The 22,589-nt window shown below is 44.1% G+C and overlaps 1 protein-coding gene across 24 annotated transcripts in view; it reads left to right on the top strand.

Annotated features, from left to right (window-relative positions):
• Window positions 1-22,589, top strand: part of Kalrn (kalirin RhoGEF kinase) — a 612,231-nt gene that overhangs the window by 303,938 nt on the left and 285,704 nt on the right. For 21 of the 24 annotated variants that reach the window (XM_052740404.1, XM_052740400.1, XM_052740397.1 and 18 more), the window contains exons 11-13: window positions 9,247-9,438; window positions 15,605-15,813; window positions 19,541-19,715. In XM_052740404.1, the coding sequence (XP_052596364.1) occupies window positions 9,247-9,438; window positions 15,605-15,813; window positions 19,541-19,715 (576 nt within the window). The remainder of the gene's footprint in view (window positions 1-9,246; window positions 9,439-15,604; window positions 15,814-19,540; window positions 19,716-22,589) is intronic. The other 3 variants (XM_052740406.1, XM_052740419.1, XM_052740418.1) reach the window with 1 other exon arrangement.

The following is a 22,589-nucleotide window of genomic DNA, read 5'->3' as shown; positions in this document are numbered from 1 at the left end:
CTATGACTTCCACTCGAGAGCCAGATGGAGAACTGCCTGGTGTTTCACATTAGACACTGGGAAACATTTTCCTCTCTTGCCCTCATTGATCGCGGAGGGGTTATGCTGCATAAGTGTTACGTTTCAGACATATTAAATGCTCGAGGGAATCATTTTAAATTTATTCTGGTAACCTAACTCCCGTTTACAGAGAAGACATACTTCTAGTGTTAAATGGAGCTGGGACATATCACTTACAAAGAACTCTTCCCCGGGTATTCATTCTGAGATGGAAACAGCCTGCGTAGAAGGGAAACATCCATTTCAGAGTCTTGCTGCTGCACAGTGGAGTTTTCAGTTTGAATGACCACTGAAGGGAAAGCAGTGGGCCCAGTAGGTGCCCTGATGCATCCTGGGATAGTAGTCCTTCCTGTAGGAAGGTGTTTCCAGAGGGAGTGAGCTTCCCTCTGGAAAACGTGTGCATGTGCTGGAGATATGTTTCAGAGCCACAGCAACAAAGATGAATGTCACAGTTAGAAGGTTAGGTCAACAGAGCGAGTGTCAGACAAAGGAATGAGGGAAAGAAGGGATGGAACGTCTGTGTTGCAGTTTGGAGAATGTGGTTCAGTGAAAACTTTACACTGGAGATTTACGGGTAAGACACTTGACTTGGCTTGTCATTACATAATATTCTAGAAAAAAGAGACCCTCAACTCTCTGTGCCTCAGATTTCCCATTTTAGTTTTTTGTTTTTTTGTTTTTTTGAGACAGGGTTTCTCAATGTAGCTTTGGTGCCTGTCCTGAATCTCACTCTGTAGACCAGGTTGGCCTCGAACTCACAGAGATCCGCCTGCCTCTGCCTCCCGAGTGCTGGGATTAAAGGCGTGTGCCACCACCGCCCAGCAGATTTCCCATTTTAAAGAGGGAGATAAAGCCCCTAACACAGGGCCAGTGTAGTGTAGGCACCTAGGTTAACTGATGTTGACTATTCAGAACATCCTGTTTAGTTTCTAAAAATGAGGAGACTTTCCACAGATACTTTCATCATGAATTTCTAATTTAATTATATGATAGTCACAAAAAGGGGAGATTTGCATCCTTTGAGTTTGCCATTATGAGACAAAATAAGCTATGTCTTGGTAAATGTTCTATGAACCCTCAAAAAGAATGTGCGTCCTGCTGTACTTGAGCAGATTTTCTATAGAAATCAAGTAGGTCAAGCTGGCTGAGGGTATTCAAATCTGCTTCCCTAGTTCTTACTAAGAGAGGGAATTGAAATCTCCAGCTATAATTGAGCATTTGTATCTTTCTCTCTTTGCATAATTATTGGTGTTTGTTTCATGTTCTTTGAACCTTTATCCACATAAACACTTAGCATTATTCTGTGCACTTGATAAACTGATCCTTTGATCATTAGGAAATGACCTTCTTTTTCCATGGTAGTATCACTTACTCCCAAGTCTACTGTATCTGGTGTTTATATAACCACACAGCTTTCTTTTGGTTATAGTTATCGTGCTATTTTTAAATCCTTTCTACTTTAAACCTACTTACATACTTAAAGAACGTTGTGCATAGTATACGATTTGGATTTGATTGTTTTATCCAACATGACAGTTCTGTTTGAGGCTATGGTATTTTGACAGTTGGTATGTAATGTGGGCTTAAATCTCTTATCTTGTTTTTGTTGTTGTTGTTGTTTATGTCTATTATTGGTGATGACATTGCCTCTCTCCTCTGTTTTGCCTTTTTCTTGGGTGAATTGAATATTTTCGATGATGGATGTTATCTCCTCTGTTACCTTACTAACTTTTTGAATAATTTCTTCTAGGGTAGATAGTATATTAACTTATCACAGCTTTTAAAACTAATACTATTTTTATGTAGCATGTTTCCATTTTACCATCTAAAACTTTGTGCTATTGTTGTCAGATAATTTTGCATATACTTACACTAGAAATCTCACACGAGACTAAACTAATTGTTTTTGTTGCAACAGTCAATTATAAGAAAAAGAGATTTAAGTGGTAGGAAAAAGACATATTTATCAGTGTGGTGTAGCACGAATCTTAAAAGGTCTTACTAATAAAAACAAATCTGGAACCAGCTGTTGGGGTGAACGCTGAAAGTTCAGAGAAGCAGAACAAGCCACAGCCACTTCACCTTGCCAATTCCTCAGCTGATTCTGTTTCCTCAGACTCAAAACCTCTATGTCCTCATCCAAATGGATCTCAGCTGAACTGTTGCTCAAAAGCCTAAAAGCTTAACCAGCCAAAAGCTTCTAGTTTCTTGTCTTCATGCCTTACATACCTTTCTGCTTTCTGCCATCACTTCCTGGGATTAAAGGCATGAGTCACCATGCCTGGCTGTTTCCAGTGTGGCCTTGAACTCACAGAAATCCAGACGGATCTCTGCCTTTGGAATGCTAAGATTAAAGGTGTGTGTGTCAGAATTTTCTGGCCTCTATATCTAGTGGCTGTTCTGTTCTCTGACCCCAGATATGTTTATTAGGATGCACAACATATTGGGGAACACAATATCATCACATTACTAGTGCTCTTCATTCTTGGGTATAAATCCAGTTTTCCATAGAACACCATTTTTCTTTCTTCCAAAGAATTTCCTTTATTTTGTTTGTTTGTTGTGGCTATGCATGATGTGTGGGTGTATGTGTGTGTGTGCACATGCACATTCATGTGTGGGAACAGGTACGTGAGTGCTGAAGTGCACACATGGAGGTCAGAAGACATTCCAGATGTTGAGCCTCACCCTTCTACCTTGTCTGAGACAGTCTCTTCGCTGTTAGATACGCCAGGCTAGCTGGTCCCCACACTTCTAGGGATGCTCCTGTTTCCTCCTTCAGTTTCCGCCTAGCATGCAGGGATTGTAGATGCATATGCTGCTGTATCTAGCTTTTACATGGCTTCTGAGGATCTGAACTCAGGTTAATCCCTTTTACAGGTTGAACCATCTCCCCATCCCCAGAAGAGCCTTGTTTGATATTTTGGTCATATACGTCTGCTAGTAAAGAGTTATTTTAGATTTATCTATCTGAAAAAAAGTACTTTTATTTGTGAAGAATGCTCGGCTGGGTATGGAATTCTGGTTTCAGAGGTTTTTATCTTTGAGTGCTTTTATGATCATTCTGCTTGCACTGTTTCAGTAAAAAGTGTTAGCATCCTTATCTTTGTTCCTCTGTGTATAGCATGCCTTTTCCCCTCTGATTACTTTTAAGATTTTTTTTTCCTTTTTTTATTTATTTGATCTGGTTTCTATGTGTATAATTTTTTTGTGTGCATTTCTTAGGTTAAGGGTTTGTTGAGTTTCTCAGATCTGTGAATCTATAGCTTTTACTAAATTTGAAAACTTTTGTCACATTATTTATTCAAGTATCTTTTCTACTTCTCTGTCTTCTAGGGATTTCAATTACATTCTAGTAGCCTGCTTAAGAGGTGTACCATATCTTGGCAATGCTTTAGTTTAAAAAAAAAATTATTTTCTCTCTCCCTCAGCATTTCAGTTTGAATAGTTGCTGTGTATGGCAGTGGAAGGGTGTATCTGGAGAGAGGGTGCCCAGGTGGAGGCCAGCGTTCAGTATCGGGGGTGTGTCCCCTCTAATGTTCGCATCCAGATTTTAACGCAGGATGTCACACTGAATCTGGGGCTTCTGGTTGGCTAAACTGAATAGCCAATGAGCCCCAGAAATCTCTCTGGCTCTGCTGCCCAGAACTGGAGTTTTTAGATGCACGTGGTCACATGCGAATGTTTACCTGGGTCTTAGGAATCTGAGCTCAGGTCCTCAGCCTTGCCCTGAGTCCACCTCCCCAGCCCCTCAGCAGTTTCTGCCGGTGTGTTTTCAAGTTCACTGAGCTTATCTTCTGCAGTTGTCCCATCGGCTACTACTGGGATCCAGTGCATTTGTTATCATGAAGGGTGAAGTGTTCTATTTCTTGTCTTCTCTATTTTGAATATGTGAAATGTATGTATAGTGGACTATTTTTAGATCATTATCTACTAATTTTAACATATATATATTTACACACATATATATAAATTCTGTATCTGTTTTGATTGATTTATTTTTTTCTTCACATAGATTGTTTTCTACTTTTTTGTATGCCTGCAGAATTTTTCTTTTTCTTTTTCTCTTTTATGCTAGAAATTGTGAAATTTGCCTTGACCATTGCTGAGTATTTTAAGTTCTCTGGAATACAGTTAAGTGACTTGGGAAGAGTTCAATCCTTTTCAGCCTTAAAATTTGATAGGCAAGACCAAAGCAGTGTGTAGTTTGCCTGTTCAAAGCAAGACCCTGCTGAGTAGTCTACCAATACCCTATGAGTCTGGAGGGGTTTAGGGCCGAGTGATGAGAACAGATACTATTTCTAGCCCTGTGTGAGTTCTGGGTACCATTATCTTTTGGTGTTCTCTTTTCTAACCTCAGGTAGCTTCACATGCATAGGTGGATCTTCTTTAATTATGTCCCAGAGAGGGAAGGAAGGGGCAAAGATTGTATTATCAGCTATAAAATGCGATTCCAGTGTAAGGTTTGGGACATGATCTTGATTGGTACAATTTGTAATCAAGTTTTTTGACAAGTCCTCTCTTCCAGTGCCCGTGTTTCCATGGCTTCCTTGACCTCACTGCATGTACTCTTTTGCTGCTTTTCCTTTCAGTCATGTTGCTTCCAGCCATAGGGCTTTGAAAATAATCACTAGGTGTCGGGGAAGAGTCCCCTGGCCCTCCTTACTGGTTCTCCAACCAGCCTGCTTTCCAGGCTGCACTAGCGCTTTTGAATAAAAAGACTTCCTTCTCGGCCTTCTCCCTTCCCCTTTCGGGACACAAAGCCAAGGTACTAATTCCATATTACCAAGGAAACGGACTCTTAATTACAGATAGGTTTTCATCCACTGTCTGTCCCACCCCTTGCTTTTAAAAGGCAGATCCCCTGCCCTTCTGTTCAATCCCAACAAGTCTGAAACCATGTCTGTGTTGCTGGAATTCCTGTAGTTGTAGATAAATTACCCTAGAATGTTTCATTACATCCCTAGGGAGAAAACAAAAAGGTAATGAGGCAAGACTGTAGTAGCGAGCTGAACTTAGATTTAAGAGCTAAATTATTGGGAGTATTTGACCTGGGTGATGCAGAGAGGAGTGGGAACCATAAAAGAGCCTGTAACCATCCATATGACCCAAATCTATGACTCAGAGGCTCTGGCAACCCAAGCCCTCTATGAAGGGCCTAGAGGCTGAGGGAGCGAAATCCAAGCACTTAATGCATTTTTGGCATGTCAGGTGGGAAGCATAGGCAAGGACTCAAGGCCAAGGCATGGCTAGAAGATGGGAAAGTAATACACGCCAAAAGTTATGTCAGAGTGAGGTCAAGTCTGGCCTGGGGCAGATCCCATTGTTGACTTGGTGAGAAGGTAAGCTTAAGTCTCTTGTCAATACTTGCCCCAATTTCAGGTCAGTGTATATCTTTGGTAATATTTCTATTGATATCCTCTAAGCAGGTTCTTATTTCAAGAATGAACCAGGTGATAGGATCAGCTAGGTGGGAATGAACAACTAAACATGAGTTTCAGCATGTAAAGTCTTATATCAGATGATTTATGGGGATCAGAGTTGAATACTAGGATTAGTGGGGATTGATTATTTAATTTCTTAATTTATTCACTAATATTTATGGAACACTTTCTTGGTGCTAGATGCTAAGGAAAAAAGATGGAAGACATCAGTCATCTGGCCCTAAGCAGAGGAGAATATGGCAAGTACCATGGGAGTGAGAGAGAGTACAGACACTTTCAAGAGCCCAAAAAAGGGCTCCTAAGTCAGAGAAAGGGATGCTGAAGCAGGGTATTAAGAGGGGAGTGAGAACTGGTCATGTAGAAAAATAGAGAGCCTGGCGGTAGTGGTGCATGCCTTTAATCCCAGCACTCGGGAGGCAGAGGCAGGTGGATCTCTGTGAGTTCAAGGCCAGCCTGGGCTAGAGAGTGAGTTCTAGGAAAGGCGCAAAGCTACACAGAGAAACCCTGTCTCAAAAAAAAAGAAAAAGAAAGGAAGTGCATCCCAAGCAAAGGAAATAGATGCCACAGCGCACAAGCAAGTCATTGCTGAAGGTTTTCTAAAGGCAAGCCGTTTATTTAAAGATGGTTTATAGGAGGGTGATGTGCATTAATGTAGAAGGGGAAAGCTGGGGTCTGATGAAGAAGGGCCCCACATGCCATGCTCAAGCATCTGTCCCAAGGGTGTGGGAAACCACCAAACCCTTTTAAGCAGACAGGAGATCCGCTGAATCTGGATTTGAGAGACTCCTTCAGGTGATAATCGGGGAGAAGGCGGAGCACAGACAAAGCAGGGATCCCAGCTGGTAGCATACGCCTCGCCGCCCTTCTACCTGTCTGCGTCATGCCTTCTCTGTCAAACCTGTCGCCCAGCTTTCCTCTGCCTTCCTCAATCTGACATCCTGCCTCTCTCCATTTTAATTATCCAGGCACACCACACTCACACACCTCTATTCTTGTCCACTCCGTAAACCGTTAGTAGATAGATATTCATTGTGTACCAGACACAGTGCCTGCCTGGCCTAGGAGTACCAAAGATGAGTAAGATAGAGAGCCCTTTACAGTGTTCATGTGACATTGGAAGGTGGCATGGACGTACATGGTTCCTTTGCTGTGGGATAATGGCTGTGGTGCGGGATAAACATACAGTACCCTGGACACAAAGTGTCTTGTTTCTGGACCCTTCTTCTCCTCTTTTGACAAATCATACCTGTCCACAAACATCTGCCTCTGCTGTGGGGAAGGCAGGGCAGGGTAACGCTGGTTCGACCATTTTGAAGCTATGTGCCCTTAACCAGCAATGGTCTGTGATTTCTTCACATGAAAAGAAGTGAGTCAATCCATAGGTTACTGTAAGAATTAAAGGAGAACTGTGCGTAAGCTTTTAGGATAGTTCTTGGCAAGGTGAAAATACTTGCTTGTTATAGCTATTGTTATCTTTGCTTGTTACTCATTTTTTTCTTAACACCTGTATCTTGTCAAGAAACTTCAGCTCCTAATTATCTGTTATGTTGCTTGCCTTGTTTATATGCTGTTTCTCTCAATAATGATTTTATTCTCCATTGAGACAAAGTAGATGTTACTCTGTCCTCCTCTGCCCTCTGTATAGCTTATAATGCTACTGATACTGGAGTGACCCACCAGCCTATTATTCCAGGAATTAGGGCATTTCTGGGAACCAGGACTTTCTGTGCTAAAACCAGTAATGCCTTAGCAAATAAGTATGTGCTGGTCACCCTACATGAAACAGGCACTTCCACTTTGCTTTTCCCTCTTATTGGTTTTAAGTCAAACTTATAAACACTTATTTTGGCCAGACAGTGGTGGTGCACATCTTTAATCCCAGCTCTGGGGAGGCAGAGTCAGGCAGATCTCTGAGTTCGAGGCCAGACTGATCTACAAAGTGAGTTCCAGGACAGCCAGAGTTATACAGAGAAACCCTGTCTCAAGAAGAGAGAGAGAGAGAGAGAGAGAGAGAGAGAGAGAGAGAGAGAGAGAGAGAGAGAGAGAGAGAGAGAGAAAGGAAAGAAAACCTACATTAAACAAATCCACCAGATTTTATTGTGAACTTTGCAACAAAATGTTATTGTATAAAATGTAGAGTTCTAACCTTGAATTTCTTTGTGCTTCTGAGATTCCCTGGGCTTCAAGTAGGAATTTGAAGAATTCTTGAAGAAAAAAAATTCTCCCTCAAGAAATGGGTCTATTGACTGAATATTGTGTCCAACCACATAAGAAACTCTTTTTTTTTTTTCTTTTTAAAACTTGGCCACAACCTCAGAGGCCTCCTTGCCTCTACTCCTCATCTCTGAGTTTCTCTAATGACCCTGGATGGCGTCTCTCATTTGCTCTCTAGAACTAACATTCTTTAAGTTTGGGGGTACAAAGCCCCTTTCTTTACACCAGGCTAGTAGTCTGTCTGTTATTGTTGTTTTTCTCCTGAGTTGCCTAGTTGGTATGAATGATTTTTTTTCCTTTGAACCCTATCTAGCCAACATTAGGACAACATTTGCCTTGGGCAATTAATTGCTTGTCAAACAGCATTTCTTAAGAATCCCTTGGGAGCTCTCTGGGAATTCCTAATTATCAGCTTCATGCTTTCAGTAGCCAAGAAGCTGGGTCAGTAGCCTTCTGAGGGTCATGCTTGGTGTTAGTTTCTAGGCCATAATTCATCCTGTGACACTCAGATCCCCAGGGAAGTCAAAACCAGTTCCATACAGTTATTGCTGTAGCCTCTTTCTGCTCTCCACTCACCTTGTATTTGCTGACGGCTTCTGCGTCTAGATCCACATAGCCAGCAGTCAGCACGAATTCCTGGCCATAGGGCAGGCAGTGTGCTGACCTGAGGGAGATGGGTAAATACATGTGTGCTGGAGTCACAGGTTGGATGTCAGAATGTGTTGTATTAAGAGTTCATAATGCCTAATATAATAACTACTTTAAAAGCGCTGGCTGCCATCATGATGAGCAATAATTGCAAGTGGGTTGCCTTTTGAAATGCTCCCGAGGTTACCACCCTGTGTGCAGACAGAGTCGGAGGCATGAGCGCACATATGTGTTCATGGGACACAGTAGCTCATGATAAACAAATCCACCAGATTCCCTTGCTAAGCTGCAGCAAGCAGCCAGCCTTCACAGGGGCATAGGAACTAATCTATATTCCCTCCCCCTCCTTGTGGCCTGCTTCCCTTCCTTCCAAGGAGCTAGTTCTTTTCCAAAAGATAAACACCATAGTGATGGGGAGCTGGGGGCGGGGGCAAAGCAAGCCTCCTAGTTGGTGTGTTCATGGTTCTCACACAGAAGCACAGAGCATCCTTGTGGATATGCTATTTCCGACTCCGGCAGAAGCAGCCTGAGATGTGAGGACAATGAAGGGGCTCTGTGAGGGTGGGGGATTGGGAGGAGAGGGGATGGAGGTTCTCACAGGCCTCCCTTCTCGTCTCTAGGATCGCTGCACCTCTGAGACATCCCAGAAACAGCCAAGGCTCCTAGGCAGTGCCTGCTGTGCGTAGCAGCCCACTGCTTGCTGCTAGGAGGCCAGGTGCCAGCTCCGCGCACTCCGAGTGGTGCCAGATCAGGGAGCTGTGGGCTCAGCGCCTCCGCCCTCTGTGCCCACTCTTCTAGGAGTCCCAGGGTGGCCTGGGAGAAGGCGCAAAGCCTGTTCCCTGACTACAGGTTGACTTTGCCTAACTGTTGTTGCTGGCAGAATACCTACACCAATGCGGACAAGCTCCTAGAAGCCGCCGAGCAGCTGGCTCAGACTGGGGAATGTGATCCTGAGGAGATCTACAAGGCAGCCCGACACCTGGAGGTGCGCATCCAGGACTTCGTGCGCAGGGTGGAGCAGCGGAAGCTTCTCCTGGACATGTCAGTCTCCTTCCACACACACACCAAAGAGGTAAGGGGTGAGAGGCCGTGCTGCCCCCCACTCCCCCCGGGCGGATTAGTTGGGCTTCTTAGGAAAGTGGACTGAGGTCTACCCAGGCTCCGAAGGGGCTACGGGATAGGTCTCTACCAAATACAGCAAATCCCCTCCCATCCTCTCTAGAGAAGGAAGAGTGATGGAACCAGGTAGTTTTAGGGACTTAAACTGTCTCTGCTATAGAAATAGTAGATGAAAGAGGGACTCAGAACAAAAATGCCCTGCCACATAACCCGTTTCTTTTGGTTGCTTCTTCCTGTCAGAAATCAGTCATGGAAGTTTGATCCATGTGTCTTTGCTGCTAGCTAGGACCGTTTAGACTTTGTAAGTGTATTCTCTTCTGACATTACAGATTTTTTTTTAAAGTAAAAATGTTATTACATTAAATTGGGGGGAGAGTGGAATACTGTATGTGCCATTGCGTAAGTGTGGCAGTCCAGGGGGCAACCTGTCCCAGTTGGCTCTTTTTCCTTTCCACCACATGGGTCCCGGGACTCGAACTCGGGTCATCAGGCTGGGAAGCAAGCACTTCCACCCACTCAGCCAGCTCACCAGCCCTGTTTTACTGGTTGTTTAAAACATTGAGTCTTCTCCATAGGGTCTGTGGTTCAGGGTCAAGGAGGTGGGTATTAAATTGATGTTTACTTTGCCTGGAAGAGAGATGATGGGCAGTTAGGGAAGCAGGAGTGAGATGCCCTTCACATCCTCTGGATAAATCCAAGACAGAATCATTCACCACTTGGAGGAAGGGGAGGGGAGGAGGGGGTCCTGGAAAGTGCTTGGCAGGACAGAGGTCCCCTAGGAGGAGGCGATGGCAAACCTGTGATTGCTTTCCATTTCTGATTAACAAGGGCACTCTGAGATTGAGTGAGTGGGCAGGAAGGAGGTCCATTTAACATCTCATGTGGTATAACATCCTTGGCAGAGGAACTCGTTTGGTGTATGCATGTTTATGTTCCCCTTGGAATTCATTTTAATAGGGTATTAATTAAGGTTTGATTGCTGCTCAGGAAAAGAAGTAACCCTACTTAATTAAGTTGATTTTTGGTTTGGGGAGTGCATTAAGAAGCCTGGCTGACACAAATCCACGGGCTTTTCTGACAGTTTGTCAGAGACACTGGATCCTTGCGGTGCCTATCAGAGAAAAATATGCAAAGATAATGTTTTCTAAACTGAGATTCCCTGGGCAGATGAGGGCCTGGTGAGCTCACTGAAGGTGGCTGGCTCTGCTTTCTCTCCACAGGGCCCACAGCCACTTTCAGATGAGTGTCTGTAAAGCAAGGGGATTAACTCTAATCCGGGGCTTCCTGCCTGGCTGTCAGTTTGCTTGTGGTTCCCTTGACTCTTAATGGCAATCTCAGAAATCAAAGGCATGGGGATTCCCTTGTCTTTAAGGGCCTGTGGGTAAAGCAATGGAGTATGAATGAACCGAAGTCACTCTCCTCCAGAGTAGGGTTGTGGCCTGTTTGGAGGCGGTAGACAAGGCCAGTTTGTATGGCAGTACCACTCCCCACTGGGCAACCTAGTACCTAGGAGAGCTGTCTAGCTGTACTTCCTGCCTCCTTCAGTGGAATTGGAAGACTGGGATTCTGTTCCAGATATTCTCTTAAAAAGCCACATGAGCTTGTACAGGTCTCTTATGTCCCCAGCCATAAGCTCCCTTCTTTATGAAATAATTTAAACAGCCTTGGTGCTCTAAATATGTTATTGTTCTAACGTAAACCCTAATTTCCCTTTTCTTTGATTTCACTTTTCTCTTCTCCACTAGATGTTGATAATAATAATTAATAATAATAAGTAACTCTGAAGTAGTATAGGTTATTTTCCTCATCTAAGGTTTGGCTCCTTGTAAGTGCAAACCTTATAAATGTGTGTTGGGCTCTGCTATTGTTAAATTAAATACTTGCTACTTGCCAAATACATTACCTTGTGTAATCTTCGTGATAATCTTGTAGGTTTTATTAGTCATAATTTCAAATGAGGAATGTTAAGAAAGGAACTTGTCTAAGGTTATAGAGAGTCTCAATAGTTCAGCTGAGGTTTCAAGCCCCTTCTGAAATCCTGTTCAATATACCTGATACCAAAATCTGAAATAACAGCATGGGAGATTTGGCATCTTCAGAGCAGTTTGGATTTCAGATTTGTGAATGACTGTGCAAGCCTGCACATGCTTGCATGCTTATCTGCTGTCTGTAGCTGTCTTCTTCTCTCCAGTCTTTGCCTCTCCTCTGTTCTTCCTTCTCTTCCTCCTCTTCCTTCTCCTTCTCTTCCTCTTCCTCCTCCTTTACAGGAACTTGATGAGGAGATAGATCATGGCTGAGAAATGTAGACTTGCTAGGGTTCTTTGACAACAGGAGCCTAGTGGGCTTACCAAAAACAAAAAAAAAGGGGAGAGAGAGAAAAAGAGAGAGACTCATACTGCCACACATATTTTCATTCACTCCAGTTCTTTGATTTCATCTCTCTGGACAATAAAAATAAAGGGGGCGGGGTGAAGAACCTGAGTCTCCATCAGGAGCTTTCCTGGGGACCTGAATAGCAGGCAGAGTGCATGGTGGGTGGGTAGGTGGGAGCAAGCTTCAGTGTTCTGATGAAGGCGCTCCTGGGGTTTGATTCTCCAGGATGTGTGATACCTCTTGATACTTCTCGAGACTGGCCACCTCACAAACCTTGCAAGGAAGCCCCTTCCTTGGTGCTGGGGCCATTCACCCTTGACTCCTGCTTGACTCTAAGACAGACTTTTGGCTTTTTGTTTGGAGTATAATTAACAGTCAGGTCTACTAGTATACAGATTTCTTAGAGGATCCTGGCTTGACACAGTTATCCCCTCCATCCATGCCTTCGGTGAATTGTAGTAAATGAAGGCAGAACTGCTCAGCTTTGTTCTGGGGCCCTGAGTAGCACTGATACTGCTGCAGGTTTCCTCTGCTTTGTTATGGCCAGCGCCTTCCTTTTTTACTTCCCCTTTCCTTCCTCTCTTCCTCCAATCACTTGTTCAAGGTTTACCCTAGTGCTGACCTATAATGAAATGCTATCATGGGATATCATTTTCATGGAGTGGAAGCTCCATTTATGGGAGATTTCTGTCTGAGAACTGAATATCCATCTTTATAAATGATTTCATCTAGATTCCCGATTTCTCTGCGCACTGAAGTTCATAATTTTACCTCTGTCGGCTTCCCACATCAAAAGGTTTACTCTAATTAGGATCAAAGAGGAAACAGAAGATATGAACAAGATAACATTCAATCTCATTTCTTCCTCAGATTAAAGGGGTTTCTTTTTTTTTTTTAATCCTATTGGCCTTACTGTGTGACTTATTTTCAACCATAGGAGACTGATGGTTAAAATCATCTGATCATTTCATTACAATGTTATTCAGTCTTGAATAATTAGAGACTATGTAAATGTTTTATACTGAACGATTTGCTAAACAACTCATAGTGCGTCTAAAATGTAGTAAAGTATTACGCAGCCATTTGAGAACCCACACGGCCCAAGGTTATGACATGACCATCCAGCATGACCACAGTTTTGATCACATATAATAAAGGTTATCAATAGATATATCAGGAAGTTTAGGATGTTGTGCTTGATTCTTACAAATGTCTTCTAGACTGGAGAGATGTCTCAGCAGTTAAGAGCGCTTGTTGCTCTTTCAGAGACCCTGAATTTGGTTCTCAGCACCCATATGGGGTGGTTCCAGCTCTAAGAGACCTGACAACTTTTTCTAGCCTCCATGGGTACCGACATGCACATATACATACACAGAAACATGGGCATGCACATAAGTCAAAAAATAAATCTTTAATATTTATTTCTGTTTTCAATGTGCAAGCGTAAACAATCCTATTAGTAGGCACTTTGCATCTGTATGATACCCCTCAAAATCATAACTTTTGATGGATTAATTTTGTTTTATTAATTTAATTTTTGAGAACTTCATGATTATTGCATCTATATCAAGTCACGTAGTTTTAATAGCCACTTAAAGAGAAGGACTATATGAAAAAGAGAGATGGCAGGAATATACTTGGGCTCTTCTACACCCAGAGATCAGCACAGATTATGCAAATCTTTGAATGTCTCTTTTTCCCCAGACCACACGGCCTGTAGGCAGGTTGCTGGTCTGGAAAGCTGGGAAAGGGAGAAATGTCCCAGCCCGCATCCTGAGAAAGGTCTTGCAGCGTGGGTCATCTGTCTGCAGAGCCTGTCCAGACAGAATTCTCTTTCCTTGTTGTGTTTCCGTGGGAATGTTGTCATCCCTGGGCATTCAAAGTATCATTTTTTAGATATTTTGTAATAGGAATGTGAATGTTAAGTTAAAGAACATGACCAGAGTCATCATATCAGCTCTTAATTCGACAGCTGTGTTAAATATCCACTTCTTTTTTTGTGTCTTTCCTTGTGAAATCAGGAATACACACACACACACACACACACACACACACACACACACATGCATGCATCACAAACACGTATGCACACGTTTGTTGAGCTGCCTTCCCCAGAATCAAACTAAATCAGTCCAGTCTTCCAAAAGGATGGTCTCAAGAGCAAAACAGCTCCACCTTCCATTTCAGCTACCAGACTGGCATGGTATTTATTTAAGAAACAAAAGCTAGTGCCAGAAAAGCAGAATAAAACAATCTCTTCAAAGTGATTAAGGGGGGACGTTTGCCTGTGGAGATGATGCTCTTTTCAGCATCCCTAAAGGTCACCGCATACAGCAGAAGAGCCAGTCAGCAGGGGAAAGTGAGAATGTAAAACAATTCCCTTACAGGACCACTCATCCATGAACCTTACTGCCACTGCTCACACACACACACACACACACACACACACACACACACACACACACACACACACACCTTTCTTCCTTGGCTATCCCCTTCCCTCCGGCTTTTCTTGGTTGTCCTACTCTTTTCCTTTTTTTTTTGGTTTTTCGAGACAGGGTTTCTCTGTGTAGCTTTGCGCCTTTCCTGGATCTCGCTCTGTAGACCAGACTGACCTCGAACTCACAAAGATCCACCTGCCTCTGCCTTCTGAGTGCTGGGATTAAAGGCGTGCGCCACCACCGCCCGGCTTGGTTGTCCTTTTCTTAGGCTGCCCTGATATTCATGAAAGACAGCAGCTGCAGCCAACCATTCCCAGGTTCACTGGTGACACTACTAAGGCTCAGCTATGTTCATCACTGGAGGGCTCTTAACTCCTTACTCCATCCTACCAAAGTTCTAGAGATTCTCAAATTAGTCTCATCCTTTTGTGTATGGTGATTTTAGTTTATAACCATGTGTGTTACAGAGAAAGAAGGGAGAGAGCAAGGGACATGTGTTCAAGTAGGGAGCAATGGGACATGATACCGCTCCGTTAGATCCAGAGGTCTAGAAATGGCTGAAACATCCATTTCATTAGCTGAATAAGCACTCAGTGAGTAGGTTTTCAGTAATTCATCCAACCCTTCACTGCTTCCAGTGCTCATCTATTCAAAACCCCAGATTTAGCTTCTTTAAAGTTGTCTGACAGCTAATACCATCTTGACTCCATTTCACCGTCCTGACTATAAAGTGGAAATGTGTTATGCTCTCACTGAAGTCTGGAAAAGCTGCCCCTCTACTATCAACTTTCTAAACAACCTAGCAATGTCAAAAAGAACAAAGGAGTTTAGTGTGGCCTAGGCTACACTGTATCTTCACTTGTCTCTTATTGGGTGGCATCTTTTTGCATATTTGCAATATGATCGCTTTCTATACAATATCCTGATCAATTTCCAGGAAGCAATCTCTAGCCGTCTGGAAGAAGTGCGCAGAACCATTCACTTTCTTGTTTCCAAAAGATAAAATATTTGTCTACTCCAGTCTCCTGTTGTCCATCTTGGTCTCTCAAAGATGAGTCATTGATTTGCTCAAAGAGGCCTGCAGGTTTCACTGAAATATTTGCTTTTCCCATCCTTGGGCAGTGTCAACACTCATGGAGGGAACTTCGCAAAGATGGGCAGTGAATATCAGTGTAGAAACATGCACCAGCCTATGGGTGTGCCGGTGGTGATGACCGTGACTCCTGGCCTGGGATATGACTCCCTTGCCCCAGTGCTGGCCTCTCTCTCCAGCCCTGAGTAGAGTCTCTGCTCTCTCTCCCACAGCTGTGGACATGGATGGAAGACCTGCAGAAGGAGATGCTGGAGGATGTCTGTGCAGACTCTGTGGATGCGGTCCAGGAACTGATCAAGCAGTTCCAGCAGCAGCAGACCGCCACCCTGGATGCCACTCTCAATGTCATCAAGGAAGGCGAAGACCTTATACAGCAGCTCAGGTCAGCGCCTCCCTCCCTGGGGGAGCCCACCGAGGCCAGGTCAGCATGGGCAGTGATTTCCAGTGGGAAATGCCTCGGGCTAGATACAAGATAAGTCCTGTCCCTGTCTTGACTCAGCCCCATCCTGCTCTGTGGTCTCTTGTGAGTTTCCATTGCTTTGTCTGTGAGACGTACAAATGCCTGTACCACATCCAGCTTGAGTTCAGACCAAAGTATTTGAGGAAAGCGCCAATGCGTCAGAGCGTTATTTATCATTCAGGATAATATTCTGCAATCACTAAAAAGAAAGGACATTTTCATTAAGAATAATGACATATTTGGCCATGCAGATAAATAGACAGTATTAAATATAGTGTTATCCAGCTGCTGCAGCCAGCACAGCTCCAGAGATAGATCTGACTGGGACCATGGGGGAAGGAAGAAAAGAAAACTCCACAAACAGAAAAGCTGGGATCGAGTGAACTGGGCTCTCTGATGGAGACGTCTCAGCAGCAGCTGTGGATGCTCCATGTGTTTATTTTATACAGTCGGACATAGAAGTGCAGTTCTTCCAGACAGCTGAACAAGGAGGCAGGGTTTATGGTGTCCAGCTCAATCAAAGAGACAGGTTTAGCTAACCTCAGTAGGAGCAGCCACTGTAGGGGAGCAGCCCTCAGGCCATCATCATCCAAGGGGAGAAATTTACAATAGGCATTTTCTGTATATCTTTTCACCATCCACAGAGACCAGAGGACGGCATCCCTTTGAGCCTCACCTTGTAGGGTGGGGGGAGGCCTTGATACGGCCAACAACACACATCCACTCGGGCCTTCCTTTGCTTCTCACATCCAGCCTTTGATCTGGGCCGAACTCTGAATTCTGTAGACCCATTGCTTTGCTTGGGCCCCCGAAGATGCAAGGGAGGTTACCCACTATGACCTTTCCACGGTCCCTTACTGTCTAGATAATGAAACTCCTCCGTTGTCAGCTTTAGCACATACAAATGAGTAAAACAGGAAAACCCTGTTGGAAGCCATGTGCGTGTTTAGCATTGCCCACACCATTGATTGTTTTCTGTTGGCATCAATGTCTAGTTCCTGTCCCTGTCAAGGGCACTGACTCCTCAGATAAAGTGTCACTCAGCCTCAGGCAAGCCCTCAGCAACCAGCCCCATGCCCAGGTGCTGCATAAATAGGATTTGATGGTGCTAATGATGCCTGGCCTCGGGGACTTGTTCCTGCTCCCGAATCACCAAGTGCTGGGACCTCTGCCAGCTATAGACAGAAATAATCTCATCAACAAGTCCCAGGCCAGCCCTGGGGCCTGAGGGTATTACTTCAACCGGAGAAAGCTCCCCCCCCCCCCATACCAGTTGTCCAATTAAATAAACAATGAAAAATTACCTTTAGGAGGTCCTAGCATGGTTTTTTTTTTCTGTTGGAAATTAATCATTTCTATTCTAAACATGCACATGAGATGTACTAAATTTTTGTATTGCATACTAACAAGACAGCCTGTTTGCCTTTTCCCCCAATTCATCTTCATGAATATATAATGCATGGCAGTTTGGTCTGCCTACCTAGAAAACTCTACTGCATCGGCTTCTAATGAAAAAGTCTAACTCGTGGGCAGCCGCTGAGCTTGCTGAGCCCCAGCTGCCTTGTTGGTACAATCAAGGCATGTACTCTAGACTCTCTGTCAGCGGCAGGGTTTTGTGATGCTTTTGTCTTCCCTTTGAAATGCTTACAAAAGCTGGCTGGCTGGCCCTGCAGAAACCACTTGCTCCTTGCAACTGCTAGTCTTGCTCAGTGCCCAAGGGCTTAAGGCTGCTCGGGGGTGGTAGAGGCCATGATGTGAGTGATGACGGCGCCACAGTGTTTAAGTTGATGGATTTCTAGCAATTACCATATGTACGTGTCCAAGAGCACCAGTGACGTCCACATGTATTCACTGGCCTGACTCTAGCCTAGCCTAGTAGCATCCATTTGTCCCCTGGCCTGACTCTATCCTGTACTTCCCTCCCTGACATCGGAGACTTTCAAAGAGTAGGAAGTGAGTGGAGCTTAGAGGACACAGGCAAGGTCTGTCATTATGTCTTGGAAACATGCCTTCTCTGTGTCTTCGGTGTTTCTGACACGCTTCCTTAGAATTCTGAGGCAGCTGCAGATCATTTCTGTGATTCCTAGTGTGACACTGCACCATTGCTGTACAGCAGGGTAGAAGTCATTATCTTTTTTTCTGGACACGGTATGAGGGAGTGATCTGAGAGAACAGCCGGATCCTCCCAATAGCAAAACATTCAGTAAACACATAATGAACGTTATTAACCACACCTCAAGTTCTTTTTATGATTGGAGTAGTTATACAGTAGTGGAGACAGAAACTGTGCCCATTTCCTGCTCTCGTACACCAAGAGCAGGAGGTAGGGCGAGGAGCCCTCTGAGCGGCACACGAAGAGCTGCTTGACATAATAAGAGCCCTTATTATCTTCAGGAACAGATAGTGTGTGCTCAGGCCCTGTCGCTTCTGAAATAAGCCCAAGCTAAAAGTACGGGGCCTTCAGGATCTGCTAAGGAGAGAATTTTACATGGAGACTTTCTCCTTCACCCATTGACCTCCTAAGTTGCATAAGAAACCAAGGTGTTCCAAGGTAACCAGTACGTAGGTTTATTTCACATTTTAAAGTGATGGCTTCTTCCGGGTTCTACAGAATTTAAGTTCCGTAAGCTCCATAGCTTTCCTGTGAGTATCTCTTTGGTGGTCTCGCTGCCTCCGAAGTCATTTCCCTAAACAAGTCCGTCTCTTTGTAACTTGGTTCCACGCTGCAATGTGTTTCTTATCCCTACTTCTTTTATAGGGACTGCTCAGGGAACAGTCCCCTCCCTTCTGCCAAATCAAAATCCATCCTCTCTGAAACACTTGTCTAGTGTCCCAGCCAATGTGATCTAGCCTTACCTCCCAGGCTGGTTATGTCCTAGGAAACCCTTGACACTTCCTTGTGCCCTTTCAAGGTGAATCATGACTCCTAGCATGTTCCTGGCCACAGTTCACACAATTGCCTACTTCACAGCGAAAACATAGGGTGAGGAGAGAGAGAGACGAAGTCCATTTGACAAAAGAGGTAGCTGGGGCTCAGGTTGATGATTTCCCAGGGCCATCAGCCTAAATATGTCAGAGCAGGAACCTAAACCATGTTTACAGACTCCATATCCTATGCTTTCCTAACTATAGCTTGAAGTCTGTTTCAGAACACCAGCCCACAGTGTAAGCACAGCATTGTGAAGTAGGCGGATAATTTTGGTATCCATGATGTCATTTTATTTTAATGGTCTTGTGAGGTAGAAATAGGAAGGTTTTGGGTTTTGCTTTTCAAATTCCTTTGTCTGCCTTTATGTGTTCTGGTGTGTGTGTGTGTGTGTGTGTGTGTGTGTGTGTGTGTGTGTGTGAAAACTGTTTCTTAGACTACACATGTGTATGGAACCATTGTATTTCTCCGATATTTTATGACCTGTCTCTTACCTTATTTCCTCCTATCCCTTTGAGGATAGGAGAGCAGCAAGTCTTGGAAATAAAGGTATGAATAGCAACGAGGGTGGATTCATTCATCTCCGGTTCTTTTACTAAGAAGATGGTGTCCATCACAGCGGTAGTTTGATAGTTTGTTAAAAGACTAACCTGATTTGCATCCCCTTTGCCCAGGTGAGGAAACACACCCTGCTCCTCCATTGCTTTTCACATAGCAAGGCCCCCCCCCCCCCCCCCGCTCTTCTCCCCTGCTCTGCCACAGGGACTCGGCTGTCTCCAACAACAAGACGCCGCACACTAGCTCCATCAGCCATATCGAATCTGTCCTACAGCAGCTGGACGATGCTCAGGTGCAGATGGAAGAGCTGTTTCATGAGCGGAAGATCAAGCTGGATATCTTCCTGCAGCTGCGCATCTTTGAGCAGTACACCATCGAGGTATGGGCGAGCAGGGGAGAAGGCTTGGGAAGGGAGGAGAGGGGGCATGGGGAATGTACCAAGGTAAACATTTCCTGGCCGAGGCCACCCACTGCTGCAACCGCAGAGGGCTGGTAGCATGCAGAAATCAGAGGGATCGTGTATTAGACGCAGCTCCAGAACTCGCAGAATTCGCATTCCACGAGTATCTATTTTCTTCCTCCTGACTGCTAAGCAGGGCCCTTTCGGCTCACTCCCTGTCTGTAGATCACTTCACTGGATAGCTTTGGTCACCGTTCGTTACATACTTGCTTGGTTCCTAAAAGACTGCACAGTTGGATGTAGGACACTTAAAGGAGAGTCACCGAGCTCCATGGTTCCAGGAGTGGAGGTTTTAAAGTTAGGCAGCCGCCATAGCTGATGCACACAGGCCAGGCATTAGGGGAAGTCCCACGGCAGCCATGAAGTCAGGAGCTCCAGGAGGAAAGACAATCCAAAGCATATGCAGAGAATGGCCTTTTAAAGAAATACATGAAAGTTAGGATCTACTTAAATGTTGGTAGAGGAGTTTTTATTTAATTTACAGAATCTGTATTCTTTAGCTAATCTACATACAAGATCCCCTTTCCGGGACAGTACCTTGGAACGCTTGATATATGGTGGGAATATAGTGTGAGGGACTGATAAAATGAAGGAGATAAAAATAGTTCTTTGGTTTTGCATCTGTTGATATGGAATATGATGTCAGGTTTCAAAGGGTCTTGTCGCTACCCAGGAGGTGGTAGCAAGCTGGACGGTGGTGCTTCATCTAATCCTAGATAGAAATGGAAATCCTGCCAGACCTATGGGAAGTTCTGCCTCGAGTCAGGTTGTCAGAAGTTATTTTTAAGGGTGATGAGATTGTTGCAAATGCCAACTGTGCCTCAATGTGGGGATGAAGAACACACTCCTAGAGAAACTTCGGAGTGTGAAACTGAGGGTGGTTTCTGTGAAAAGAGCCACGTCAGAGTTGACATAAGCCAGGACAGTGAAGCTCTGGTTTTGTTCCTAAAGAAAGGCATTTGGTGGACACAGTCCACATTTCTAGGGATGCCTGGAAGAGGAGCAGGCCCACTACCCTGATAGCTAGGGGATCTAAGGATGGCTCCTCAGCCATGTCACTGATGGCTGAGATGCGCTAATTAACTTAAACATTAGGAAAGCACAAATCACTGCCCTGTCTCTTTCTGCTCAGTAATGATGGCATGTGTGGCTTTCACATTATCACCTGGAATGAGATCACAATGTGCCCACCATGGAAGCAAAACTAATCCCAGATTTGCTAGGCTCAGTACCAGGATGTGGCTGCATTCCTAACATGCCTTCTTGGGCTTCTTGTCTTGGATGGTAGACAGAGGCCCAGGGTGAAACATGATGTCCTATAAAGCCCTATAGGCTCAGCCTCCCTCAGTGGAAGGCATTCATATGAATTCATCATGACAGAAGAGAGCCGAAGACAAGGACTAATAATGTATATTTCGTGGTGGCAAGGACTTGGGTAATTATTTTATCTTAGATGTTTTCTTGCATTTCTAAGTTTTCTACAACTAGAATAATCAGAAATAAATATGTTTAGAAGTAGGAATAAGCCAGTAGTCTCAATTTTTGTGATCATTCACAATTTCAATAAAATATTTTTGAAGGTGTAGCCCCTTACACACACACACACACACACACACACACACACACACACACACACTAGTTTTTAATTATAAAAATGTTTTGTAATTGGCTAGTAATCCCAAAATTCCGCAGTACCTTTGGATTTTAACAATTAACTTTTTCATGTAGTCGTGTGATTTCAGATTTCAAATAGTCTTCTGATAGTTTCCAATTATTTTTTGCTTGTTTAGCAGATCTGATTTGATTGCCATTGTCTCTTTAGCCCATAATGTAGCTGACCGAAAGTTCAGAGCTCTTTTGCTTTCATGATTTGGATTATCTCCAAACAGTATTTTCTTTGCAGGAAATCTGCTAAGCCATGTGTCTTCATGCAGGATTGGTTTAGTGTAAACTAAATAATCAATAAATCCATTTAATGGGGACATGAAAAGAGCAATAACTTGAAGTCTTCTGACAACAATGAACAGTTGAACCACGGGCAGCCTCTCGGGGTTGACTGTGGCTGCTGCTTTCTCTAAGGAGCCCTCTCCTGCTCTGTTCCACACAAAGCCATCTGCCTCATGATCAGAGCGAGATGTACACCAATCTGCTAGTGAGGCTGTGGGGAAATGTCACAGAGTTCTCTCTGGCCTGATAAAATATGTGTGCAGATAATGTGTGTAGATGCATATTTATACAGGGAGACTTGTCCTCTGATCAGACTAACCTGTGGCGTTCCTTGAGGTGAGCATGCACACATTGGTAGAGCACTCAAAATGACACCAAGAAAATAGACTCTGAATACGTAAATTTATGAAAGTATGGACCACAGATAGTCTTTACAAATACCTCTCAGTCTATAATTGCAAAGTTTGCTTAATGCACTTGAAAGTTAAGTGAAATATTAACCCAAGGAAGGACCAGAACAGTCAACTCTAAGGTTTGTATGAGGATGAGTGGGGACCAGGCAGAACCTGGGAAGGCTTTTCATTACCAGAAGAAGCTTCTTCCCGGAGAAGGGAAAGCTGGTTGTACCTTACTGGTAACCTTGACTTCTCGGCTGACTGTACATGTAGACGTTAGTGTCTTAGGTAGAGAGTGATTGCTCTCTTGGCTGTTCTCCTGTATATAAATTCAGCTCAGTGAACATTTATTGGAACATTTAGGGGGCAGGTTGGGAGAAACGCATGGGCAGAATCATCAGCATGCTAATTCTATGACAGGGAGGCACGGGGTGTGGGACACAGAATAGGC

This window comes from Peromyscus californicus, unplaced genomic scaffold (genome assembly GCF_007827085.1).
Source record: "Peromyscus californicus insignis strain IS unplaced genomic scaffold, ASM782708v3 Scaffold_16__1_contigs__length_79575227, whole genome shotgun sequence".
Lineage (NCBI taxonomy): Eukaryota > Metazoa > Chordata > Mammalia > Rodentia > Cricetidae > Peromyscus > Peromyscus californicus.
Note: the sequence above shows the minus strand (reverse complement) of the source record. Positions and strands in the feature narration are given on the sequence as shown.